This window comes from Carcharhinus amblyrhynchos, chromosome 6 (genome assembly GCF_965287045.1).
Source record: "Carcharhinus amblyrhynchos chromosome 6, sCarAmb.v2.hapA, whole genome shotgun sequence".
Classification (NCBI taxonomy): Eukaryota; Metazoa; Chordata; class Chondrichthyes; order Carcharhiniformes; family Carcharhinidae; genus Carcharhinus; species Carcharhinus amblyrhynchos.
In genome coordinates, this window is record NC_137329.1 from 25,469,813 (window position 1) to 25,497,045 (window position 27,233).

At 43.7% G+C, this 27,233-nt stretch overlaps 1 protein-coding gene across 6 annotated transcripts in view; it reads right to left on the reverse strand.

Moving 5' to 3' along the window:
* Positions 1-8,593: 8,593 nt before the first annotated feature.
* LOC145343759 (F-actin-monooxygenase MICAL2-like) overlaps positions 8,594-27,233 on the reverse strand; it is a 255,306-nt gene continuing 236,666 nt past the window's right edge. For all 6 annotated transcript variants that reach the window (XM_080190063.1, XM_080190062.1, XM_080190065.1 and 3 more), the window contains 4 exons: positions 27,119-27,212; positions 17,430-17,529; positions 16,157-16,230; positions 8,594-9,968 (listed from right to left, as the gene is read on the reverse strand). In XM_080190063.1, the coding sequence (XP_080046189.1) occupies positions 9,784-9,968; positions 16,157-16,230; positions 17,430-17,529; positions 27,119-27,212 (453 nt within the window). In that variant the 3' untranslated portion in view covers positions 8,594-9,783. The remainder of the gene's footprint in view (positions 9,969-16,156; positions 16,231-17,429; positions 17,530-27,118; positions 27,213-27,233) is intronic.

The following is a 27,233-nucleotide window of genomic DNA, read 5'->3' on the forward strand; positions in this document are numbered from 1 at the left end:
CAATGAGTTCTTGGAGTAAGTCATTTCCTGTTGCATAGGTAAGTGTGTAACACTGACAGGAGGGAAAAAGTGCTGCAGTAACTGTGTACAAGCAGACATTTATATAAAGATGTTTTTGTAAGCCAGGGAATGTTAGTTAAAGACTGTATGTTTATCCCAGTTGTTACAGTCTGTCTCATTGGCTGATCTCAGCTCTTGCACAGGCCTAGCAACCAGTGAGGGTCACTATTGTAGTGACAGCTTCTAACTCCTAAGGAGAGAGAGAGGGAGGGCCAGAGCAGCAACTTTGCCCTCAATCTTCCTGACTGTCCCTTGTACACCAACAACCAGCAACAGAACAGCAAGCAACAATTTTTTTTAAACATACAACATTTGGGGTGGCACAGTGGTTAGCACTGCTGCCTCACAGCGTCAGGGACCCGGGTTTGATTTCTGGCATTGGGTCACTGTCTATGCAGAATCTGCATCTTCTCCCATTGTCTGTGTGGGCTCCCCCAGATGCTCTGGTTTCCTCCCATAGTCCAAAGATGTGCAGGTTAGATGAATTGGCCATGCTAAAATGCCCCTTAGTGTCCCAAGATATGTAGGTTTGGTGAATTGGTTATGGTAGATATGTGAGATTGCAGGGATGGGGCGGGGAAGAAAGCCTGGTTAAGGGCCTCTCGCCAGAGATTTGGTGCAGACTCAATGGGCCGAATAGCCTCTTCTGCACTGCAGAGATTCTATCTCTCACTTAACGGTACCCCACGATGGGGAGAAGAGAGAACTCATGAAAGTGAGACTTTAAAAGGACTGCTGGACAGACCGGATCCCACCATTTGGCCATAGTTAAATGTTAAGGAGAGGAGGCACAAGAGGGTTAAACACCAGATTACAGGGGGTAAGCTGCCTGTATACTGGGCAATAGGTTGGAGAGAGAGAGAGCCAAATCCTTTAAACCCCACTTTCTCATCTCTCTCCCTGTAATGGTGGAGTGAAAGGAATCGACTCGGAGCTCAGACCGTGAACAAACAGACAAGAAAACAAACGAGGGAGAAACTGGATTGAAGAGAGAACCGTGTGTAATGATGGAAGGGTCAGCTGGTGCCTTCACCACTGGAATGTCTCTCATTGAGAGAGAAAAAACTGATTAACATCGAAATTTTGGGATGGCTAGTACCTATCTAACTCACTCCCATTGTGAAGTATGTTCACCATTCACGATTTCACCCCTTGCGAGATTCGCAGGAATGTAACCTTTATGATGAGTGGACTTGACTGTACCGTGTACCATTTTGGCCTACTTTTCTAAGGAGAAATGTATTTGCCATAGCAGGAGTGCAATGGAGGCACACCAGACCAATCCCTGGGAAGCAGGATTGTTCTGCGGGGAGAGATTGGGGAACTGGGCCTTTATTCTCTGGAGTTTTGAAGAATGAGAGATGATCTCATTCAAACTTACAAAATTCTAACAGGATTGTGAGTGGGTAGATTCGGATAGGATGCTTTCTTTAACTGGTAAGTCTAGAAGCAGGGGATACAGTCTCAGAATAAGTACAGGCTATTTAAAACTGAGATGAGGAAGAGTTTCTTCACTCAGAGGGTGGTGAATTTATAGAATTCTCTCCCCCATAGGACAGAGGAAGCTCAGTCACTGAGTAAGTTCAGGACAGAAGTCCATAGATTTCTGAAGACTACTGACATTGACACTAGGCTGATACCAGAGATGAGGGGGTTGGCCTACGAAGAGAGACTAAATAGACTGGGCCTGTACTCGTTGGAGTTTAGAAGGCTGAGGGGGGATCTTATAGAGACATATACGTGAGACGTATAAGATAATGAAGGGGATGGCTCGGGTAGAGGTAGAGAGATTCTTCCCGCTTAGAAAGAATAGCAGGACTAGAGGACACAGCCTCAAGATAAGTGGGGGGCAGTTTAGATCAGAGTTGAGGAGGAACTTTTTCACTCAAAGGGTGGTGAATCTCTGGAATTCTCTGCCCGTTGAAGTGGTGGAGGCTACGTCGCTAAATATATTTAAGTCGCGGGTTAATAGGTTTCTGATAGACAGGGGAATTAAGGGTTATGGGGAGAAAGTGGGAAAGTGGAACTGATCCACTTCAGATCAGCCATGATCTTATTGAATGGCGGGGCAGGCTCGAAGGGCTAGATGGCCTACTCCTGCTCCTATTTCTTATGTTCTTATTTAGGATAGTGGGAAATGTGGTTGATTACCTCCTTGAATGAGCGCAATGGGCTGAATGGCCTGCTCCTATTTCCAATGTTTCCAAGATAATGACTAGATTCTTTTTAATAATCTTGGTGGAGGGATATAGAGGATCCTTTCTCTTCGAAACAGTAGCTTCAGATCCTTTACTGACACCTATGAGGGCAGGAAGCACTCCAGTTTAACATCTTAACCTGAAAGGCAGCACCTCTGGCAATTCAGTTCTCCTTCAGTATTGCACAGCTGGAACAATGCAGATGTTGTGCTGAAGTGTTTCTGGAGTGGGATCTGAGCTCATGACCTCCTGACTTGAGGTCATGATCTTCTGATCCAAAGGCAAGGCCCGTTGAGCTTTAGCTGATCTGAGATTGTGAAAGGTGCTTTATAAATGATAGTCTTTCTTTCTGTAAAACACATCATAACAAACCTGGTCAAGTGAGGAGAGAAGAATCTAGATCTGGACCTGGACAGGAACTGGGATGTGAACCAGGATTCAGAGCGGGATTGGGATGATATAACAGAAATGAGAGTGATTGAACCGTATAGCATAAGCCCGAAATATTCTGAAATGGGCGTTTCCATCTTGGACTCTGGGAGGGTGATTCTCCCACCCTGACCTGCTAGCTATTTAGCATGTCGGGCTGGGAGAATTGCGTGTGCGTTGTTTCATGGGATTCTCACATGCGTTCCTGATGTGCGTGCATCCAACGATGGATATCGGGGTTGGAACTATGCAGGAAACCAGTGAGAACAGCAAATAAGTTATTTTAATTGGACCATAGAAAGCATTGTTTCTGGTTGTATCACAGCTTGGTATGGCTCCTGCTCTGACCAAGGCTGCAAGAAACGAGAAAGGGTTGTGAACATAACCCAGTCCATCACGCAAACCAGCCTCCCACCCATTGACTCTGTCTACACTTCCCGCTACCTCAGAAAAGCAGCCCGAATAATCCAGGACCCCTACACACCCTGGGCATTCTCTCTTCCACTTCCTTCTGTCCGGGAAAAGATACAAATGTCTGAGATCATATACCAACCAACTCAAGAATAGCTTCTTCCCTGCTGCCATTAGACTATTGAATGGGTTTATCATATATTCATCTGATCTTTCTCTGCACCCTAGCTGTGATTGTAACATTACATTCTGCACTCTCCTTTCCTTCTCCACAATCAGTATGCTTTGTCTATATAGCTTGCAAGAAACAATATTTTTCATTGTATATACATGACAATAATAAATCAAATCAAAAGTTTCTGTTGAAGACTTGTTTATTCGTACTAAATCTGAACAGGTTACAGAATAGGCATGTTGTTCCTTGGCATGATTCCAACATCTCACTATCTTGTGATACATGATTGATTGATGTTGGTCTTTATTTTTTGACTTTATTTATTAGTGTCAGATGTACAATTAACACTGCAGTAAAGTTACTGTGAAAATTCCCTAGTTGCCACACTCCAGTGCCTGAGAGAGAATTTAGCATGAGCAATCCACCTAACCGGGACATCTTTTGGAATACATCATGCATAACCCCTGATGCTACAAGGGGCAGTCTGCTCTATTAAGCAGCGTACATGAGCCCGGTGCAGTTAGGGTGTCATCATAAGAGCAGGGGCGTTGTCACCAAGAACTTCCTCGTTGGTGTAGTGGTTCATATCCCTACCTGTCACACGGGACACCAGGCTTCAATTCCCTGAGGGGGAGCTGCCACAGCACAGCCGCACTGTCTGTTTTGGGGCAGCACAGTGGCACAGTGGTTTGCACTGCTGCCTCACAGCACCAGGGATCTGGGTTCGATTCCTGGCTTGAGTCAATGTCTGTGCAATCTGCATGTTCTCCCCGTGGATTTCCTCTGGGTGCTCCAGTTTCCTCCTACAGTCCAAAGTTGTGTGGTTTAGCTGGATTGGCCATGATAAATTGCCCCTCAGTGTCAGGGGAACTTGCTGGGGTAAATGCATGGTGTTATGGGGATAGGGCCTGGGTAGGATTGTGGTCGTTGCAGACTCAATGGGCCAAATGGCCTCCTTCTGCACTGTAGGATTTTATGACTCTAAAGAGGCAGAGAAGGAGTGGGGCAAAGAGCAAAAAATTATAAGGATTACAGCACTGCTTGGACAGCGGGAAAGGTGTATTAAGCTGTATTAAAAGGTTTGAAAACAATATAAGAAAAACAACTTGCAGTTAGAAGGTGCTGCTCATAACTCCTGGATGGCCCAAAGCACTTTACAGCAAATAGAATTCTTTTGAAGTGTAATCACTGTTTTAAATTGCGCAGAGCAAGCTCCCACGAACAGCAGTGTGATAATGACCAGATCATCTGTTTTTTTAATGTTGGTTGAGGCCAGGATTTTGTGGAGAATTCCCCTGGTCTTCTTCTCAAGAATGGCGCTGGGATCTTTTACATTTATGAGAGAGGGATGACAGAGCTTCAGCTTAGCGTCTCATCCAAAAGAGAGTGCCTCCTCTGATAGGGCAGAAGCCCATCAGTGTCAACCAGGATTACATACTTAGGTCTGTCAAAGAGTCTTAGCAATACATCAGAACACAAGAAATAGAAGCAGGAGTGAGCCACCAACCCTTTCAAGCCTACCCTGCTATCTAGTATGATCATGGCTGATCATTGCTGGCCTCAACTCCTTTTCTGTGTCATTTCCCCATCACCCTCTTTCTATTCCTCGATCTATCAAATATTTATCCCACTTCAAATGCTTCCAATTATCCAGTCTCCACCACCTTTTGGAGCAAAGAATTTCAGAGATTCACCTCCCTCAGTGAGAAGAAATTTCTACTCACCTCAGTATTAAACAACCGGCCCTTCATCGTGTAGTTGTGTGCCCTTGCTCGAGATTTTCCCGCGAGTAAAAACATCTCACCGTCTACCTTATCAAGCCCTCTCAGGATCTTACAGGTTTGGATAAGATCGCCCCTTATTCTGAATAAGATCACCCTTCACTCTTCTAAACCCAAGGAATACAGACCCAGACCATTTAGTCGCTCCTGAGCGGACAACCCTCTCACCCCAGGAATGAGCCTGGTGCAGGCAGACAGGCTGATTTCCTTGACACTACTTCCAGTCACCATCTTTGTTGTCTTCAGTATATGGTCCACTTTGATTGCTGAGTGGAGATTGGGGCCGGACTATTAAACAGGAACACCATGACAGAGTGAATCATTGTATGTTTATTATGGGTGGTTGTTAGGCAATCCCAAAGCAGAACAAGCAGGAACCTCTTGGTTGTTTTACCATTCATTTTTGGGCTCACTTTTAATTGAATTGGGCGATCCTCGACAGATTTCTGGAAATCACAGTTTGCAGGCTGCAATTTCCAGGCGACCACCGGCTGAGTGCTCGAGTTTATCTTTCTGGTGGATTTTTGCCCCCGGTAACACAGTGGCACAGTGAAGTCGGTGAGTTTGGGCGATAAGGCACCCTTGAGGCACCAGCATCATCTGTTGTAGAATGGAACTCGGCACAGCAAGAAACCTGACTGGGGAAACCATTCAGGCATTTCGCTTCAGCAGGATCGCATGCAGAAAAAAAGAAAGAAAAGAAAGGAAAAAGTGCAAGAAAGCTGGATAGAACGATAGACTCACTTTTCCATAGTGATGCTCTCATGGCCCCAACGCACTTTGCAGCTAATGACGTACTTTTGAAATCATAGAATCCTACAGTGCAGAAGGAGACCATTTGGCCCATCGAGTCTGCATCGACCACAATCCCACCTGGGCCCTATCCCCATAACCCCATGCTTTTACTTTAGCTAGTCCCCCTGACACTAAGGGGCAATTTACCATGGCCAATACACCTAACCTGCATATCTTTGGAGTGTGGGAGGAAACCGGAGCACCCAGAGGAAACCCATACAGACACAGGGAGAACGTGCAGACTCCACACAGTGACCCAAGCTGGGATTCGAACCTGGATCCCTGGCACTGTGAGGCAGCAGTGTTAACCACAGTGCCACTGTGCCGCCCAATATAATCACGGTTATAATGTAGAAAATTGACCAGGCAATTTGCACATAGCAAGATCCCACAAACTGCCATTTGATAATGACCAGATTATCCGTTTCAGTTGAGGTCAGTTGACAGATAAATACTGGTCAGGATATGGGATTGAATTCCCCTTCCAAATCGAGCCTGAGAGACCTTTAACCTCCACTTGAGAGATGCAACACTCCTTCAGTTACCTCACTGGGTGTGTCAGCATGGATTGTGGGCTTGTATGTCTGGTGTGGGCACTGAATGCACCACAATTTAACACAGAGGGAAAGAGAATGCTACTGCCTGAACCACAGCTGATATCTGAATAAATACTTGGGTATCAGCTGAATGTGACCCATGTTGACATTCTGTTTTGACACACTGGAACTCACTCAACGTTCAAGGTAATTCATATGACGTCTGTCTTTCCAGCAGACTGCAGTTAACTAATTACAGACAATACAAAGCAACGTTTAAGCAGGCTGATGAACACAGGTTTTACACAGTGTTCCACAGGAGCCTTAATGAATGTCATGCTTGGCTGGACAGGGTTTGTTACGTAGGTAACATTTGCTGTTCGACAATGAGTCTGTTGCACCAGGTGCCTTTTGTAAGTCTGCGTTCCCAGGTTTGGACAAAAGAGCACCAAGCAGATTTTCCTGACCTTCCCATGATATTGAGCTACTTCCCAATCGGGGCCAATGACTGAGCCATCAGGAAAAGAAAAATCACATAATTGCAGAATGATGCTCCAAAACAGCGGAATAAATCTCCCAATTTCCCAGCAATAAGATCAAAATTTGACAGATTCGTGCAGCAATGACTAATAAATCTGGTTTAGGAGAAATCCGGTGAATGGTGAGAACGTGGAACTCATAACTGCATACAATAGTGAGGTGAGCAGAATAGATATACTGAAAAGAGAAAATGCAGATAAACGCATGAGGGAGGAAGGAATAAAAGAATACATTGAATAGTCATTTGGTAGTGCAGAAGTTGAGTTTCGCTGAAAAAAGAGACATAGAAAATAAGAGTCGGAGTTGGCCATTTGGCTCCGCCATTCAGTATGATAATGGCTGAACGTCCAACTCATTAAGCCAGATGCCATTCCCCCCACTCCGCCACCCCCCCCCCCAACATTGCTTGATCCCTTTTGCCCTAAGAGCTATATCTAACTCCTTCTTGAAAACGTACAATGTTTTGGCCTCAACTGCTTCCTGTGGGACAGCATGGTGGCACTGCTGCCTCACAGTGCCAGGGACCTGGGTTCAATTCTCAGCTTGGGTGACTGTCTGTGTGGAGTTTGCACGTTCTCCCTTGTCCGTGTGGGTTTCCTCCGGGTGCTTCAGTTTCCTTCTACAGTTCAAAAAGACCTGCTGCTTAGGTACATTGGCTATACTAAATTTTCCCTCAGTGTACCCAAACAAGTGCTGGCGTGTGGCAACTAGGGGATTTTCATAGTAACTTCATTGCAGTGTTAATGTAAGCCTAATAAATAAACTTTAAATTTAGTGAATTCCACAGGCCCACCACTCTCTGGGTGAAAAACTTTCTCTTCATCTCAGTCCTAAAAGGTTTACCCCATATTCTTGGACAATGGTTCTGGACTCCCCCCAACATTGGGAACATCCTTCCTGCATCTACCCTATCTAGTCATTTTGTTGAAGCTTTTCGTCTGGCACTCATAAGAACATAAGAAATAGGAGCAGGAGTAGGCCATCCGGCCCTTCGAGCCTGCCCCACCATTCAATAAGATCATGGCTGATCTGTCGTGGCTCAGTTCCACATTCCCGCCCTCTCCCCATAACCCTTAATCCCCTCTCTTATCAAAAACCCATCAATCCGCGTCTTAAAAATATTTAGCGAGGCAGCCTCCACCACTTCAACGGGCAGAGAATTCCAGAGATTCACCACCCTTTGAGTGAAGAAGTTCCTCCTCAACTCCGTTCTAAACCGCCCCCCCCTTTATCTTGAGGCTGTGCCCCCTAGTCCTACTATCCTTTCTGAGCAGGAAGAGTCTCTCCACCTCTATCCTATCCATCCCATTCATCATCTTATACGTCTCAATGAGATCTCCCCTCATTCTTCTAAACTCTAACGAGTACAAGCCTAATTTATTCAGCCTCTCCTCATAGCTCAACTCCCTCAACTCCGGCATCAGCCTAGTAAACCTCCTCTGCACTCCCTCCAAGGCCAAAATATCCTTGCGTAAGTCATCAGGCTATCTCATAGGAAATATCCAACAATACCATGGGAACAACAATTCATACCGTAGGAGATTTCTTTGATGAGGGGGATGAAGAGGAGTGGGTAGAGATTGGTGTGGAGAATAAACACCAGTCAGGTTGGACTGAATGATACTTTGTGCTTTAAATACTTAGTAATAAGATTGTCAGGCAATTCAGTTGGATGCACCTCTCTTTAATAATATATTTTTTCACTTAACAATAACTAAAGTATTTTATCTTAGCTTAATACACCTGAAATAGAACAGAGTATTACACACTGATTTGCAGACACTGTGATGGTGTCTAATGCTGTCAACATTGTGACTTAGTGTCTAAAATTTCACAAATTCTTAGAACGCCAATTCCTAACTCGTGTTTCGCAGTCAACCACAAGATAAGATCATCATGTCACAATTGGAAAGAAGCTTTTTCACAAGCTCTCCACTGAACTTTGAGTGCTGAACCATTAGATTGCAAAAACAGAGGATATGCAAAAATAATATGAAATATTGTACAAAAGTTTTGTACACGAGAACATTACCCAAGCATTCTCACTCACTCAAGAACAAAGAGATTTTCAGCAGGACCATTCTGAGTATTTCAATCAGGCAGACACTAGTTAATGAGGTAAATTTTAGCCTAGCTCCAATGACATACAGAAACCATTTGGTCCATAATGCCTATTTAAAAGGGTTAACTAATTAATCCCTAATCACTCTGTTCTTTCCTGGTAGTCTTGCAAACCTGTCTCCTTTTCAAGTCTAGTATTTATCAAATTCCCTTTAGAAATTGATTTTGCCTCCACCACCCTTTTAGGTTGCAAGTTCCAGATCATAATAATTCATTGTGTTACAACAGAAAAAACTTTTGATCTTCCTCCATTGCTCTTTTGCTGACTATCTTACATTTCTGTACTATGGCAGTGAAAACAGCTTTCCCCGTGTTTTAATCTATTAAAAAGCCTTGGACACCTTTATTAACTCTCCACCTGACCTTCTTTGTTCCAAGGACAACAATCACAGCTTCTTCAGACTCTCCTCATCGCTAGTACTATTCAAGTAAATCTCTTTTGCACCTTCTACAAACCCTTCATGCCCTTCCTAAGGTAGGAATTGGACACAGTACCCCAGCTGGGGCCTAACCCGTGATTTATATAACCAGCTATCACCAATCCAGAGGAAAGTAAAGTCTAGCCTGATGTAGAACAGGCAGTATGGCTCCATCTTGGGGTAGGTTATGTAAAAATGATGCCCCCTGCTGCCCCCGCCAGTGTGTTCTCCACTGTGTTACTGCCAGTGAAAGATTCTGGAACATAGTGTCCATTCGTAAACCATTGAGGCTATTGTTGGGTCTAAAAGTCAAGCCATTCAGGACCAATTAAATTTGTAGCCTTTGGCCACCAGCCAACTCTCTAAATCTCGGTCCTCTTCCTTTTCCTGGAGTCTCTGTTCTTCCAGCAGAACGACCAATTTGTCTCTCTGTTTGATTACGTCCAACATTTCATTCAGGACCTGCTTTTCCTCAGCAATCTCCTTCTCTGTCTTCCTGGAGTCTGTTTGGGAATGATCACATTGAGAACAATCTTAAACTTTCTCAAACCAGGAATTAACTTTTACAATCCAGCATATCAAAAGCATATATCCAGCATAGGTAAAAACAAAATAAGCAGCAAAGAGATTAATGGAAAGCTGGCTGGAATATAGAGGAGTGGAAGTCCTGCTACAATTCTACAAACCCCTGGTTGGAATGTAGACTACTGTCTGGAGTTTGTGTTCAGGTCCGGGCTACACAAAATGGTCTGGCCAAAAAATATTATCTGGTATCAAGAAGAAATTAGATACAGGTCAAGGGGCTAGATGAATGTTGGAGCAGGCTTGAAGAGCCTACTCTGGTTTCTAGTTTCTATGTTACACATCTCAGGAAGGATATATGGAGGTGGTGCAGTGTAGGTTCACCAGAATGATACCAAGGCTGAAGAGATTTGATAGGCTTCTACTTCCCTAAGGTTAGAATGCTGAGGGCTGATCTGATCAAGGTGGTCAGAATTATAAATTTGATATGCTAGATAGAGTTAAACTGTTAAAAATGTTAAAAGTAGACTGTGTCATTCAGGGTTGAAATCAGGAAACACTTCTTCATATAAAGCCTATTTCATGTTTAAGGACAGATGTGCTTCTTGGATGCTTTATCATTGTAAGTCTTTATTGTACTGATCTCAAGATGGCAGCCTCCAGAGATATACTGCCTCATGGCATAGTCACATGACTATGGCAAGCCAGGTATGCTAGGTAGAATTGATTGAGTTTCAAACCCAAACATCCCCTTTTCACACCGAACATGATAAGAACATTCCCTTTTGTTCCAGCAACCAAAAGACAAACTTGCACTTACGACCATGTGTACTGAGTTACCCAAGTTACCCGCTATACACCCACTGTTCTCATGCCTTAACGACTGTTTGTTCTCCTGGTCAGTCTCTGCACCTGATTGCATACATAATTGTATAAATTGGCTGTTCCTCTGGATGATGTTTCCTCCCCATGGTGTGTTGTTCACCTGGCAGACCTTGCTGTGCTAACTGTTGGTATTCCATGGCAGTTGTTGGGGACCTGTGAACCTCTTGGATTGATGGTAGTTTGGTTCTCAGGACTGCTGATCAGGTGCCTTCTTGCTGCCCAGCCGATTGCAGTGAAGGAACAGCTTCCCTAGTTTTTTGGATATGCATGTGGCTGCAACGATATGTTTAGTCCACTACGTAGGATCGAGGTGACAATTTCTCTACGCATTTCCCAAGCTTTCACGAGAATTGACTCCTGTTGAAAGTTGAAGGTTTTCACCCTGACTGATTCTCCAATACTCAACTCTGGTAATGGTTTGGCAGTCTTGCCACAGCGAAATTTGGTTTTCTGCTATTTCTCGTTGATCTTTTCACTCACACATGTTACTTCTTTTGGATTTAATTATTCTTTTGCTATTGGAAGAGTAGTGTGCATTAGTCTCTGGACAGAACTCATTTTCACACCTTCAGTTGGTGTGTTTTTTCATTAAAGGATTGGCTTGCAATCATCTGTGCTAGTTTTACACAATTTCTTGCCAAGTCCTTTGATGATTTTCACTGCCACCTCAGTATTTCCATTTGACTGGGGATGGTGCAGAGATGATATGTAATGCTGAATTTCCCAATCATTTGTGAATTGCCTGAATTCTTCACTTGTGAACTGAAGACCATTGTCACTTTTTACAATGTCTGGAATGCTGTACCAAATGAAGTGTGCTTTCAGGCATTCTACTATTTGTCCTGTTATCATTGAAGACAGTTGATCTAACTCCCAGTATTTAGAATAGTATTCTACAATGACGAGATAATCAGTTCCTGTTGTATTGAGGAGGTCTTCTCCTTACTTCATCCATGGTCTATCTGAGTTGTTAGGCATCATCAGTGGCACTCCTTTAATTAATTAACATGGCCTTTAATTTCATTGCTCACATTTGCCCAGTACAGCACTTCTCTTGCCTTTCTCAGAGTCGATTCAATTCCTTGATGGCTTGCATGGATGCACCTTAGCATCTCACCTCTCATATCCGTAGAGATAATGATTCTATTTCCTTTGTACAAGATGCCACATTGGACCATCAATTCATCTCGATATGCCCAATACCCTCTTGTGACACAGGTGTGTGTCTTAGATGCTTTCAGGCTACCCTTTCCCACTACTTCTTGTAGCACTTGTAGAGTTGTATCATGTTGGATGGTTTGCTTGAACTGAGCAAGATTCTTGTCTGTCAGATGTTGGCTTCATGACATCTAAATCATGCTTAGGAACTGCTTCATGTTGAATTGGAAGATTTTGCATTCTGTTATAGCTTCTTCAACTTGTTTCACTGCTCTCAACAGCATGTCTGCGATGTATATCTGTTTCCCTTGCTTGTATGTCACATCCTGCTGATATCTTTGCAATGAAGTAGCATTTTTTGCAGTCACTTTAGAGCAGACAGTAGTAGTTTGAGGAAAATGCTTTGAAGTGGCTAGTGGTTGGACTCCACTATCTTTCCCAAGCAGGCATTGATAAAAATACTCGCAGACAATAACAATAGCCAAGCAGTCTTTCTCAATCTGAGCGTAGTATTATTCTGTTTGCAATAGTGGCCTGGGTGTGAATGTGACCGGTTGTCCTTGCTGCGTTAGGATTGCCCCCCAGACCTGTCTCACTGGGGGTCACAACGTGAGGTGACTTCAGCATTAACATCTTTGTACTTCAGATCTGGCATTGTCATCACCGATTGCTTGATTTTAGTGAACGCTGTTTCTTGTTCTTTTTTCCCCAGTACCACAACATATCCTTAGCAGTGATTTTGTGTAATGATTCACTCTCAGCTGACAAATTAGGCAAAACCCTCGCTTAATAACTCACAAACCCAACAAATAGCTGTACTGCTTTTTTGTCTGTTGGTTGCTGAATCACTACTACAGCTCTTATCTTGTCAGCAGACAGTCAGAGGCCATTTTGCCGTTAATTGGTGACAATGTCCTTGACTTCAGGTATCTTCAGTTACAGTTTGTTCAGCTTTAGGTTTATCTGGTGACCTCTCTCCCAGTAGTTGTATTAAATTTTGATCATGGTCAGCTATGGCTTCTTCCATCCACAGATCATCAACTATTGTTTCCACTCTGGGAAGATCACTGACTACCTCATGTTGTCTGTTGATGGTCTTCTGGAGCTGTGGAAATGCCAAACAGTGTGTCTCCCGAACAGTACCTAGAATGTCATTAGAAAGCTGCTGCTTTCATCCAGCTTCACTTGCCAGTAACCATCCTTCACATCAATGCTTGCGAATATCTTTGCCTTGGCAAGTTATGGCAACATTTCTTTGATGGTTCACATTGGGCAGTGAGATTTCCTTAGCACTTTATTCAATTCTTTGGGTCTAAGCAAAGTCACAGCTTTCCAGGTTGATTCATGCTACCATGTTTCTAATTCAGTCTGTAGAAGTTGTCACATATTTGATTACTCCCTTCTTTTCTGAGCTCTTTTATCTTATCTTTTGGACTTGACTCGAGAGCAGCTGGAATGCTTCTTGGTAGATGCTGAATTGGTCTTATATCCATTCATCCATATTAAATTGGTCTTATTCTCATCTATCTCTAGATAGTATTCTCCTGATGGACATCCCAATCATATAAACACACCTTTGTACTCCTCTCAATTCTGTTCTGCTGCCAATGTTTTGTATGCTTTGAATATTGTTGGCATATTCAGGGTCACCAGTTCAGACTTTAGACTGGCTTCAGCAGAAATGAATGGCCATTGTGTCCCATCTATGAACCGGAACTCAAGACCTTCCTTCCTTCCATTGCAGTAGGCTGTCAGACTAATTTGTCCTCCCTGTATGAGTATCATACCATCATATGTATTGTCATTGGACTACTAATCCAGGGAGCCAGTGTCATGCTCTGGGGACTCAGGTTCGATTCCCACCATGGCAGAAAGCGAAATTTGAATTCAATAAAAATCTGGAATTATAAATCTAATGATGACCATGAAACCATTGTCAATTGTTGTAAAAACCTGCCTGAGTTCATTAATGCCCTTTAGGAATGGAAATCTCCCATCCTTTCCTGATCCAGCCTACATGTGACTCCAGAGCCACATTCTGCAATGCCCTCTGTTGAAGTAGAAGAGCAATTAGTGATGGGCAATAGATGCCAGTCCAGCCAGCGATGCCCACATCCCATGACTGAATTAAAAATCATTGCCTCAACCTTACTTTTGGGGGCTTCATTTTGGGATTTCCGAGTTGAGCTACTTTGCACAGACCTAGATGCTTCATGTCTATTGAACACTTCTTGTTTGCTTGATATTCTCCCTCTGTGGTCATCACTGTAACAGTAACAAACCATTAGCTACCTATAAGCCTTGACATAACCAATCTGTTGTACTGTTTATAGTTCTTCATCAAACTCTTCTGCTGATATCTCCAGTGAATATCAATATAAATGTCTGTTGTTTCATCCTAGCTAAACTGTGTGAAATGATTTGGTGTCTTGCAGTTAAAATGTTGTTTTCCATGCTGAGCAATCCTACTTTTCCTTAGAATGGAGTTTGTTTGCGATTGCTCTGCTCTTTCAGCAGAACTGTCTCAGTATAATGTAACTCCTGGCCATCGCTGCCATATATAAGCTCTAGCTACACATGCACAGCTGCATTTCTACACAGGTCTATCGCTTTCTTTAGGGTCAGTTTTTCTTCTTTCCATAGACTGACTCTCACTGAGAAGTCTCAAATGCCTGAGACTCATCTATCTTTAGTCAGGTCATCCTTCAGCTGCCCAAATTCACATGATTCTGCAAACTGTGCAATAGCAGTTGCATATTGTTCAATGATTTCCTTTTCACCTTGAGCTCTGCTGTTGAATACATAGCATTCGTACATGATCTTCACACAGAGTTCAAAGTGTTTGTTCAAGGCTTTCACAAGCTCTGCTGTCCTTTTTTCAGTCAGTTAGATATAGGGTATGTTTGTAGCAGTCCCTCACCAGTAGTGTTCGAAGTGTGACTACTCTTACTGGTTCGGGTTTCTTAGTTAAATCTGTTACAATCTCAAAGTTCTACCTTTGCAAATGGAAAAGCTGTCAGTTCTTCCACATATCACATGTCTTTTCAACAGGAGCTGGCTAAATTTACAGTAGCTATATTCACACTCTCAATATTTTACTTGCAGCCATTAGTTTGTTCGCTTTTCCTTATCTTTTTTGAAGCAGGTTTTAGACAATTTGAACACTCCCCGGTGCCAGGGTTCACAGTGTCTTCTCTGCAATAGTTTCAGGATTCTATATCTCTAATTTATCTCCACTTCCTCATACCATGTTTCATGATGAAGGACGGATGTGCTTCCCCTGTGCTTTATCATTGTAAGTCTTTATTGAACCGACCTCAAGACGGCAGCTTCCAGAGAGACAGCCTCATGGCATAGTCATACGACTGTGGCAAGCCAGGCATGCCGTGTACAATGCTTGCATTTCAAGTCCAAACATCTCATCCCCCAACCTAACAGTCCCGATTGCTTCCCTGCCTAAAAGAAATTACAGAAGATAGTCTAAAACATCTGTGGAGAAGTCCAAATCCAGAGACCATAAATATAAGCCATTAAATCCTATACGGAATTCAAGAGAAATTTCTTTAGCCATAAAATGGTGAGAATATGGAACTCACTACTGCTGAGGAGAATATAAAGGGAAGTTAGACAAAGGCATCAGGGAGAATGGACTGGGGGGATAGATTGATAGGGGTTGATGGAGAAGAGTGGGAGGCGGATCCTGTGCACCAATAAATGCTGGCACATATCTCTCAAGCTTGTTTCTGTGCTGCGTATTCTCTGTAATTCTATATTATTCTGTATAAACAACTTCAGCTACACATGCACAGCTGTATAACGCAACACAAAATTGATTACTAATAATAGTGTGGCGGTGGGGGAGGGAGTGAGTGTTTAAGATGTTGGATAGTGGGGGAGAGGTGGGCTGGTGGTGCTGACTGCTTTGTCATGGTTGCATCTCTGATCACCTCTGAATTGACTCCCTTAAAAACCAATGGAGATTACACAGATTGCTAACAGCCCCTGTTTTAATTAAACAGTGGCAGCAGAAACACAGCAGCTTGTTGCTGGGTAATTTGCAATTATCCTCCCAGCGCCAAGACCTGAGTAATTTAATTAAGACCCCGTCACAAGCTATAATGCTCACCATCAACTGCCATCCGATCGTGGAGCAGCTGCTGTAACCTGCTCTGCTGATCTTCCAGTTCCAACTCACGAGCACTGTCAAGGCACAAAAGGGAGAAGTTGGGAATGCTGCCAATCTGGAAATTCTGCGCACATCAATTAAGCCCCTCGCATGGCTTGCTCGATCACTAAAACCCGCAGAGGCAGGTACTACCAGGACTTTCAGCAGGGAATCGGATCAGTCCCTCGAGGGAGGGAGAAGAAATCAGCAAGGGCAGGGTGGTGGGGGGGAAGAGTGGGGAATGGGACTAGGTGAGTTATTCCTGCAGGGAGCTAGTCTGGTCACTGCAGGCGGAATGTTTCCACTCTTGCAATATCCTGGAGGCTTCTGAAATAACCAGACATACTGTGAGTACAGCACAATCAGGCCCGAGTCTAAATTTTCAACCACTACGATAAAAAGCTGAATGTGGTTTTAGGGATGTTATTCCAGCTATGTTCAGTGATCCGATCTGGACCCAGTTAAAATTAAAATTAAGAAACCTCACAGCAAATCAGTGCTGTTTCTCAAGCTCAAGATTAGATACTGGGGAAGGACTATTGTAATTTGATTGTGGATTTTGCTTCCCACTACAAAGACTTGAGACTATAATTCAGGATGGCACATCATGGGGAGGCGATGGCCTAGTGGTATTATCACTAGATTACTAATCCAGAAACTCATGTTCTGGAGACCGGGTTCAAATCCCACCACGGCAGATCATGGAATTTGAAATCAATAGAAAATATCTTGAATTAAGAATCTACTGATGACACTGAAACCATTGCCGGTTGTCAGAAAAATCCATCTGGTTCACAAATGTCTTTAGGGAAGGAAATATGTCATCCTTACCTGGGCTGGCCCATGTGTGACTCCAGAACCACAACAATGTGGTTGACTTCCAACTGCCCTTGGGCAATAGGGATGGACAATAAATGCTGGCTAGCCAGAGATGCCCATGTCCCACAAATGAATAAAAAAGAACAGTACGCTCGACACTGTCAGAGGTGCTGTCTTTTAGACAAGATGTGACACTGTCTGCCTTTCAAGTGGACCTTAAAGATCCCATGGCCACTATTCCAAGAAGAACAGGGCAGTTTTCCCTGTGTCCTGAACCAACAATTATCCCTTCACCATTAAAAATAGAACATATTATCTGGGCATTATCGCATTGCTACCTGTGGGAGATTGCTGTGTGCAAATTCTGACAGTAACCATTAGTACTCTCCACTGAAATAGTAAATGGACCACTCACAATATCATCATTTCAGCTTCGTAACGAACCAGGGCATTCTTTTCCATGACCAATTTGAACCACTTCTGCATCAGTTGAGGTTCCTCTTTTGAATTGAGTTCTGAATATTTAGATAAAAGAGTCCAATTAGTGGTGGATCTATTGCAGGAAAATCTATCCACTTATCCATTATACATTAAATTGGGCACATGTTTCATTAAAAACACATTAGAAAGTATCCATCCCACTGGTTACTTTGTATGTTGTGTTGAGATAGGTATTTTTAATGTTAAAGATGTCACTCTACATGTTTTACGATTTGAATCTATTACACTATCATTGTACAATCTGACTCCCCGTAAACGGATAAAAATTCTTTCTGAAAATCTTTTCATTTTTTTGTTCAGAATCTAAATAAAATAAACGGAAGATTTCACTATATTAGAAATTTCATAATATGATTATTTCTGTCCTTTAAATTAGCTTTTGCATCTTTCAATGCTTCATTAATGTTTTACTGAGAAATTTGAATTTTATTTTATCTGAAAAGATGTGTGAATGTATGCCTGAGAGTATTTCTGTGTGTTTGTGTGTGTGTGTATATGTGAGTGTGTGTAAGAGTTTGTGTGAGAGTGTGCATATCTGCGTTTGAACGTGTATGAATGTGAGCATGTCCATCTGTGTGTGAATGTGTAGTATGTGTGTGTGCATGTGTGTGAGTGTGTGTGCGTACATCAGTGAATGTGAGTATGTGTATGTATGTGAGTGTGTGTGTGTACGTATGTGTGTGTGTTTGTTTGTGAGGTTGTGTGAGGGCTGGCACATTCCGCTTGTTTCCATCCGTGTACTTTATTTCCTACTGGCATGATGAAATGTTAAGGGGCGAGTGACGTGCTGATTCCGCACAACATTGCCGTGTGCTCCTACCGCATCCAATTAAGTATGAATATTTCTTTTTTTTTCCTACCATTTAAAGTTGATGACAGTTCCATTAATGATTAAGCACTTTCTATAACTCATTATGAAATATTCGGCATGCATCTGCCTTGTATTAAAAGTATTCAATCTTAATCTTGGGGTCACAGTGAGTGCACATGCCCGACCTCAACTTTGCAACTGAGATGGAGGACAGTCACTCATGTGGTTCACTCACCTGCATACAGTCCCCAGCAGAGAAACTGCTGGAAATAGGGTTTGGGGAGGTAAATTGGAGTGTTTTTCTGAGTGTGATGGGAGGACAGCAGTGGTGATGTGCACATGAGGAATGACCTCAACTATGGGGGGGTGCCTTCGATAGGACCAGAGTTTCTGTAAAGGAGGATACCATGCATCTTTCCTGCCATTAACCTGAGGAGTGGCATCTGGAGGCTTCAAATTCTGTCTTTCACCTCCCCCATCAGGAGTAATCAGAATGAGGTGGGAAGAGATGAAAATGGCCGTTAATTGGCCACTTAAGGGCCTCAGTTGGCCCAAAATAAAGGGACAGATGACCCTGTGGGGGAGTGGTGGGTTGTATTGGGACAAACCAAGGAAACCAAATAAAAACAAGAAGGAGGGTGAAGATGGAGGGGAGTTTACAGACGAAAGTTGTGGAACTCACTGTTGGGTCCAGAAAACTGGAATTTGTCTAATCAGAAGATGTGTTGGTGTTCTTCCAGTTTATGTTGGGCTTCATTGGACCATTGCAGCAGGCCAACGGTGGACATGTTGAACTGGTTTTAATACCTCGAATGCCTCCTTCTGTGGCTCTTACTGTGACAAATATCTGTCTGATTCCACTTCTGAAGGGACCGTGGGGCATTCCACTATTTTTAAAGATGCTATATGATGGGGGCATGGTGGCACAGTGGTTAGCACTGCTGCCTCACAGCACCAGGAACCAAGATTCGATTCCTGGCTTGGGTCACTGTGTAGAGTTTGCACATTCTCTCTATGTCGGTGTGGGTTTCCTCCCACAGTCCAAAGACATGTGGGTTGGGTGGATTAGTCGTGCTAAATTGTCTCTTAGTGGCAAGGGGGACTAGCTAGGGCAAATGAATGGGGTTACGGGAATAGGGCTTGGGTGAGATTGTGGTCAGTGCAGACTCAATGGGACGAATGGCCTCCTTCTGCACTTCCATGATTTTATGAATGGGAGTTGCTGTGGAGACTACCCAGCGTTGCTTTGTCAGAATGGAATTTTAATGACCGAAGTCATGTGTTTGGTACAATTTACTGACTATTACTGCTGCTTGTGGGGATTAATGTGGCCAGGCCCGCTTTTAAAAACCACTTTGCCAGCTGATGGAAAAGAATGAATTAAAATTTGAAAAAGAATCTGTGTTTCGGATTAATGAGCAGAATGATTCATCCAAGAACACTTCAATAAATTATCAAATCACGGTCAAAGCGGGCACTGTGTACCATTACATAAAACAAACACTGACCTAAATAAATATGAAGTGTGAGTTTGGTCATCTAACCGTAGACAAGAGACGCCTTTGTCTTTGGAGGCTAATCGTGCTACAAGCTGACAATCCGAAGGTTATGTGGTTCTGGTGCCAGCGAAGGGAATGTCACTTGTTCACTGAAGGTCACAATCCGGCAATAATCTCACAATATTCCCTGGCTGAAAGGACAACAGGGTTGCCAATCCGACCACATTGCCCTGGAGTCCCCAGGAATTTCAAGTTTAATCTCCCTTTCAATTTCTTTCACTGTTAGTGCTATAAAAAAAATTGGGAATGGAACAACAGAGCGGTTGTTTGATTGGGCGGGGCAATTGGAGATGGAAGGTCACATGATGAAACATCCAGGAATACATGCGACAGGAGTTGGCAACTCCTAGAGAAGGCTGCCCTCTGTTGGCCTGCTCAACCCAATTCATTCCGACCACAGGTTAATTTTTAATAACCGAAGGATCATTCATTACTAATCTATCCCTCTGTCTTCAATTATTGAAAGCAACTGGTATTCAGATTCTACCAGATGGACTGCAGAGGCTCAAGAAGGCAGCTCACGAGCATCTTCTCAAGGGCAACTAGGAAAGGACAACAAATACTGGCCTTGCCTGAAATGTCCATCAAGTTTAGGGAGGGAAAATAGGAGAATGGTGGGTCAATAGGCTTGGGCATATAACACAACGATTATGAGGCTGTAATTAAAGGAAAGTGACATTTCCAAGTAATATAGGTTGTCAAGATTTTTATCCTGTGGTATGAGAGACTCTCAAAGCAGCATAATGCCGTGAAAAGAAAGATATTACAAGGTTTAGCATTCAAAGGTTGAAAGCTGTATTAAATGACCTTGATGAAAGAAAGCCATTATACTGTGTTGCTATTGGAACTGTACTTACAACAGTTAGCCCTTGGCTTTTCAATAGCCATGGTAATTTACAAAAAAAAACCTTTGATAAATCTACTACATAATAGATGCCTGACTAACATCCCAGAATGTGGTGTCAGTTGACATGTAGTAGAATGAATAGGAGCTAGTTACAAAACAGAGAGTGGATGGGGGAGGAGTTAAAGATCGTTACTCAGAGTGACAAACGGTGGGGACTGGGAGTGGTGTTCCACGAGTGTGGAACTCTTATGTTCTTATGAGTACTAGGGCCACGGTTGATCACTGTTTTCATAATTTGAGCTCAGGAATCGGAAGCACAATTTCAAAATTCACAGAGAGCACCAAATAAGGGCTGCAGTTAGTTTACAGACCTGTGACACAATGCAAGAAGGCATAGGCAACCTTACTAATGAGCATGCTATTTGCAAATGAATCCCACTATGGATAGGTATGTTTTGGCAGGAAACATAAGGAGGTCACATGCTACTTGAAAAATAAACATCTAAATGTTGTAGAGGAAATGATGAATTTGGGGGTACAGGTTCACAAGTCATCAAGGCCATTAAAAAAAAGCAACAAAAGATTTCTAGGGGGATAGAACAGAAAAGTACAAAGCAATGTTATACTTGTATCCAAGTAAGAAGTCTCACAGCACCAGGTTAAAGTCCAACAGGTTTATTTGGAATCAGGAGCTTTCGGAGCACTGCTCCTTCATCAGGTGAGTGGACAGGATCTCCAAGAACATCGTGCATATCGACACAGACCCACCCGAGGCCAACACTGGCGTCTCCACATCACGGCTACCACCGACACTGCAAACTGCCGGCTCAAAGTGGAGAGGACCTCCAAGAAAATCAGGCGTATTGACACAGTGTCCATTCACCTGATGAAGGAGCAGCGCTCCGAAAGCTCGTGATTCCATATAAACCTATTGGAATTTAACCTGGTGTCGTGGGACTGCATACTGTGCCAACCCCAGTCCAACACCGGCATCTCCCCATCATGGCAACCTTGGTTAGACTGCACTTGCAGTGGATCAGTTCTGATCCCCATATTGTAACAAAGATAGAGAGGCTTTTGAAAAAGCACCAAAAAAAACGATTTACCAGAGCTAATTGGTTATATCTATCAGGAAAGGTTGAAAAGAGTGGAGCTCTCTTATTTAGAAAATAGACTGAACTTAGCCTACGGACATTTAATAGAGTAGATTTAAGGGGAGGTTTGCACTTGGGCAAGGCCAGAACCAAGGGCCGAAAGTATAAACTAGTTACAAGGTATGGTAAATCAGATTTCACAGACAATAACGTAAAGGGTTAACTCTAATGATAGCATGTGTGTAAGGAGCTATGTCAGAGCAATGTCACTCATTGAAAGGAGGTGTGCAAAGCATCAGAGAGAGTAGCTCCAGCTATGTCCTGGTCTTTTTTAATCTTTGTAAATAGTACGTATATAATGGGTGAGATTCTCTGCTCTCATTGCGGCTTGTTTCTCAGTGGTGGGAGGCAGCACACTATTGGCGGGTCTACTATCACTGGAATTTCCCACTGATTCCACCCCATGCTACTGGGAAACCTGTGGCACGGTACACCGTCAGCGCAACCGGAAGATCCCACTGGCGTGAAGAGCCGGAAGATTTTCCATCTAATATTTTTGAACAAGAGATTAATGCCTTCAGCAAGGTCTCTTCTAGAGTAAGGAGCCAATGAAGAAAGTGGCAGCAGTGGCCACACCCGCTGAGAAACAGTGGAAAATGGCAGGAAAAGCCTCAAATGAAAGGCAGCAACAGTGCGGAGCAGTGGGTGAAGGACTTTGAGGCCACGTTACAACTATGTGGGGGACAATCAAATAAGAGGGCAGCCTGGCATCTGGCAGAACAAGCAGCCTGGGAAAAGACAATCTTGAACAAGGGTGAGAAACGGTGACCACTTTACCTCAACCAATTATAGAAGGTCCCAGATAGGCTGAGCAATGGCAATATTGGCAAAAATATTTGACCCAGTACCGCAACACCTCAACCCTTGTCAGTAAAGTGAGCACAGATCAATGTCAGGATCTTCCAAAAAAGAAAGTGCCAAACTTGCACATAAACCAGAGTAAATCCTGCTGATTTTTCAGCGGAGTGGCTGGCAGCATGGTGCTGTAGATCGGCGCATGTGCAGTAGCTCTGCACTGCTGGTCTCCTGATCACTGGCCAACTCCGTGACCCTGCATCACTGACTGTGCAAACCGCCCCCCACGCCCCCCCACCCCCAATTGTTGGCCTCCCAGGTCAGCCCTGGCCCCTGGCCCCCGGCCCACTTCCCCCCCCCCCGGGAGTCCCGATGATCTCCCCAACCTCCCCGCACCCCGCAGTTCCAACCAGCCCCCTCCCTGCAGCTCTGACAGTGCACTTTGCCCCATGGGCTGTGCCAGGCTGACACTGCCAAGCTGGCAATGCCCAGGCGGCACCCACCACCCCCCAGCCACAACCTCCTGGGGGGCTTCAGTGGCCTCCCCTCACCTCAGCAGAGCAGGTTGCCAGCTCTCGGGGAGCTGTTGTAAACCCCACGAGAGTGAAACACTCGGGGGAGGTGGTGGGACTTCAGTCCTGAGCCCGCTAATGACATTAAAATTGGAATCTAAATATTCAAATCAGCTATGTGCTGATTTCCGGTGTCCCCCTGAAATCCAGCAGCTGGAGGCGACTGGGAAGCTCTCTACATGGCCTCTGGTTATATCTCCTACTGTGCAGTGGACTTGGAGAATCACCACCCCTCCCCCCTCAAGTTAGCACTTTGTTATACAGTGTTGGGAGCATAGCTGATGACATGGTGGCCAGACAAGTGGTAAAGAAAGTGATAGCTCCCCATGAGGATGTCATCAGAACCTTTGATTCATACCTTAGTACTTATATTTCATAAAAGAACAAAATTTAAGTGGGGTAGACAATAATAGGGATTGACTCATTCATTGATTAATTGTATCACTGGGCTGAAAATTGTGAAAACTTAGAACACTACAAAATGACCTGATCAAAGATAGAACAGTTGTGGACATTTTAGATGTGAATTTCTAAGGCTTTTGTCTGAAATATGAAGAAAATTTCCCCAAGAACAGCCCGATGAAGTTGTTCGATTTGTGGGTTATAAAATTTCAAATGTGGTAAAGCAGCAATCAAGGAAATGCCCTGATAAAGTATCATTTTCCAATGTCCCCACTGTGGCAGGACGAAGGTCCACAGGCAGGAAGAATGCCCATTTTAAGACAGAAGGAGAAATCGGTTAAAGAAACTTCCATTCAAGAAACTCAAGCTGACTTAAAATGCTATGAATCGGTTTTCATTCCTACAACCACAGGAAGAAGTTGTAGCTCTTTCATTTCTCTTTCTGATGAGGCTGGATGCAACGGGTGACAGATGCACCAAAGATGGAGGTGATCGGCACAGTGGTTAGCACTGCTGCCTCACAGCGCCAAGTACCCGCGTTCGATTCTGGCCTCGGATGACTGTGTGGAGTTTGCACATTCTCCCCATGTCTGTGCGGGTTTCCTCCTGGTTCTCTGGTTTCCTCACACAGTCCAAAATGTGCAGGTTAGGTAGATTCGCCAAGCTAAATCGCCCCTTTGTGTCCAAACATGTGTAGGGTGGGTGGATAGCCATGGTAAATGCATGAGGGTATGGGTTTAGGATGGAGGGGGAGGCCTGGATGGGATGGTCTTTTGGAGAGTTGGCACAGAGTCGATGGGCCGAGTGGCCTCTTTGTGCACTGTGGAGTTTCTATGGTTCTACCAGTTGCAAGATAACATTCCAGATCTTAATTTGCTCTTTTGAGAAAGAATGGAAAAGGCTGATGACCAAAATGCTACACAGGAGGAGATTGTGAACCTTCCTTTACTTTTTGAAGACAGCATGCATTCTGATGATGTTCCAGAGATGTACAAGCTCTCTGAGGAACAGAGTGAAGAGAGTGTGTGAGCTGAATTACAGCCTACAGAAAAAGAAATTCCTGCTGTAGTAGCGGGAAAATCATCATTTTCTTTCAGAACATTCTTCTCTTTGTCCGTCTGATACATTCATGGGTGAGAATTACATAATTGTGACTATATAAGTCTTTGTCTGTTGCGGTGGTCGAAGTTTATAGACCACCCACAGCTATATAAATCTTCACAGGAGCTGAAGGAGCTTCATTCATTCAGGCAAGGGTAGCCAGCTGTCCAAGCTTGACCCAAAGTGCAGAGAAAAAGGGAAAGGAAAAAAAGGAAAATCTCTGTTCACCACTGTGATGACTTCAGCCAGGCTAATGAGACTGATTTGCTGGAGTTTGAACTACTTGATGAATCCCTTCTGCATCCGCTGGGCACCGCAGGGGCTGGGATGTATTATTGACCCTGATAATCACATTCTGATTTAATGTTTTAAGTTTCCTTTGGACTTTGTTTTTTGTTTGGGCTGTTCCCCTCTTCCTTTTGGGGAGCTGCCCGTTTTAATTTATCCCTAAGTTAATTTGAGTTTGTTTATTTGGTTGGTGTCAAAAAGACATACCTGATGAGTCCGTTTTGATGGTTAAATCAGGGAGCCTCACGCTCCCTATTTAAAGCAGGTGTGTCAGACTCCTAGCCTACTTTCAGCAGGGAGCAACTGGAGAGCTGGCTGTGTACAGATGTATGGTGTAACTAAAGTAACTTGGCGACAGGACTTTCGCCTCCATGGAGTTACTACAACCATCTTTACACTACGGGCCAGAAGCAGAAAACTCTGTCTACGGAGTTTAATGCCTTCAAAGGAGAAGATTCCCCTTATGTCCACAACAAGAACTGAGAACACAATTGGAGAAATTGATGTCCCACCGCATGGGACTCAAAGTGGAGGAGTTAGAGAATGTGTGTATAATAGTATGGGATAAAGATTCGGTGGGGGGGTGGGGAGGAAGATGTAAAGGGTTAACGGTCATGATAGCAACTAAGCATGTGCATAAAGAGCTATATCACAGTGGTGCCAGTCATTGAGATGAGTGTGAAGCATCTCAGACAGTCACTGCAGCCATATCCTGGTCTTATTTAACTGTTGTAAATAGTTGGAATGTAAATAAATATTTTGAACAAAGGACCATTGCCTCCAGCAGGAACCTTTTTGGGGTAAGAACCCAACAAATCCCAAGATAAACTCACAATAACAGGACATGTTCTGGACAAGAAGAGAAAATGCTGGATAATCTCAGCAGGTCTGGCAGCATTTCTAAGGAGAGAAAAGAGCTGATGTTTCGAGTCCACACAACCGCGCCTGGACTCGAATCGTCACTTCTTTTCTCTCCTTACTGATGCTACCAGACCTGCTGAGATTTTCCAGCATTTTCTCTTGTGGTTTCAGATTCCAGCATCTGCAGTAATTTGCTTTTATTTGTGTACTGGACAAGGTCTAATTTGCAGGGTTAATGGCGGGGGAAGGCCAGGGAGTGGGATTAATTGGAAAGCTCTTTCAAAGTGCCAGCAGAGGCTATATGGGCTAAATGGCCTCATTCCCTGCTGCAAGATCCTATGATACTAAACTCGCAAAAAGCCCGCATTTAGATATTTGCATATGAAATATTTCAGTGGGATATAAGAAATTGTGAGGCTATCTGTTCATCCTTCTTAGTTTTTTTTCAAACTGCTGGCTAAAATAATGAATGTTTGATGAAAATAAGACAGTGGTCCTGGATCACATACAGAGAATCCAGGTACAATGCTGTAACGTTTCAGTTACAGGACTATTAATCACAAGGCCTAGAAACATAATCGCACCATAGCAAATTAAAAAACCTGGAAATTAAAAGCATCGATCAATGAAGGTGACTCTGAGATGATTTGATTGTTGTATTCATGGAATAGAATCAATACAATGCAGGAGGACGTCATTCGGCCCATCGACTGTGCACTGACTCTCTGACAGTGGTACCATAAACCCACATACATACCCTGCTAACCAACCCCCCCCCCGCCCCTCCCCACCCCAACATATCTGGGAAAGTTAAGAGGCAATTTAGCTTGGCAAATTAACCCAACCCACACATCTTTGGAGTGTGGGAGGAAACTGGACCAATTGGAATAAACCCATGCAGACATGGGGGGAACATGCAAACTCCACACAGACGGTCAGCCAAGGTATTAACCCAACTAAGACACCAATGACCCTTAGACCGGCTGTCCTGATCACTTCTGGGCCTATAAATGACTGCAGATCCATACTGATGTGATTGACTCTCTGAAGTGGCCTAGCAAGCTATTTATACTAATTTGTATTAAACCGCCAGCGGATCATGAAAGCGACATGCCATCATTCTCTCAAGGGATGGGCACTAAATGGTAGCCCTACCAGCGACATCCATAACCCAAGAGTCAAAAGGGAACACAAGCTGAGCAAAGGTAAGTACCTGACTCGCCCCGTAGAGCTTTCTCCAACAGCACACCACGTTCTTCCAGTACTCGCTGTTTTTCTTCGACTTCCTGCAGCTGACGCTGAATAATCTGCCAGAATAATCCTCTTTT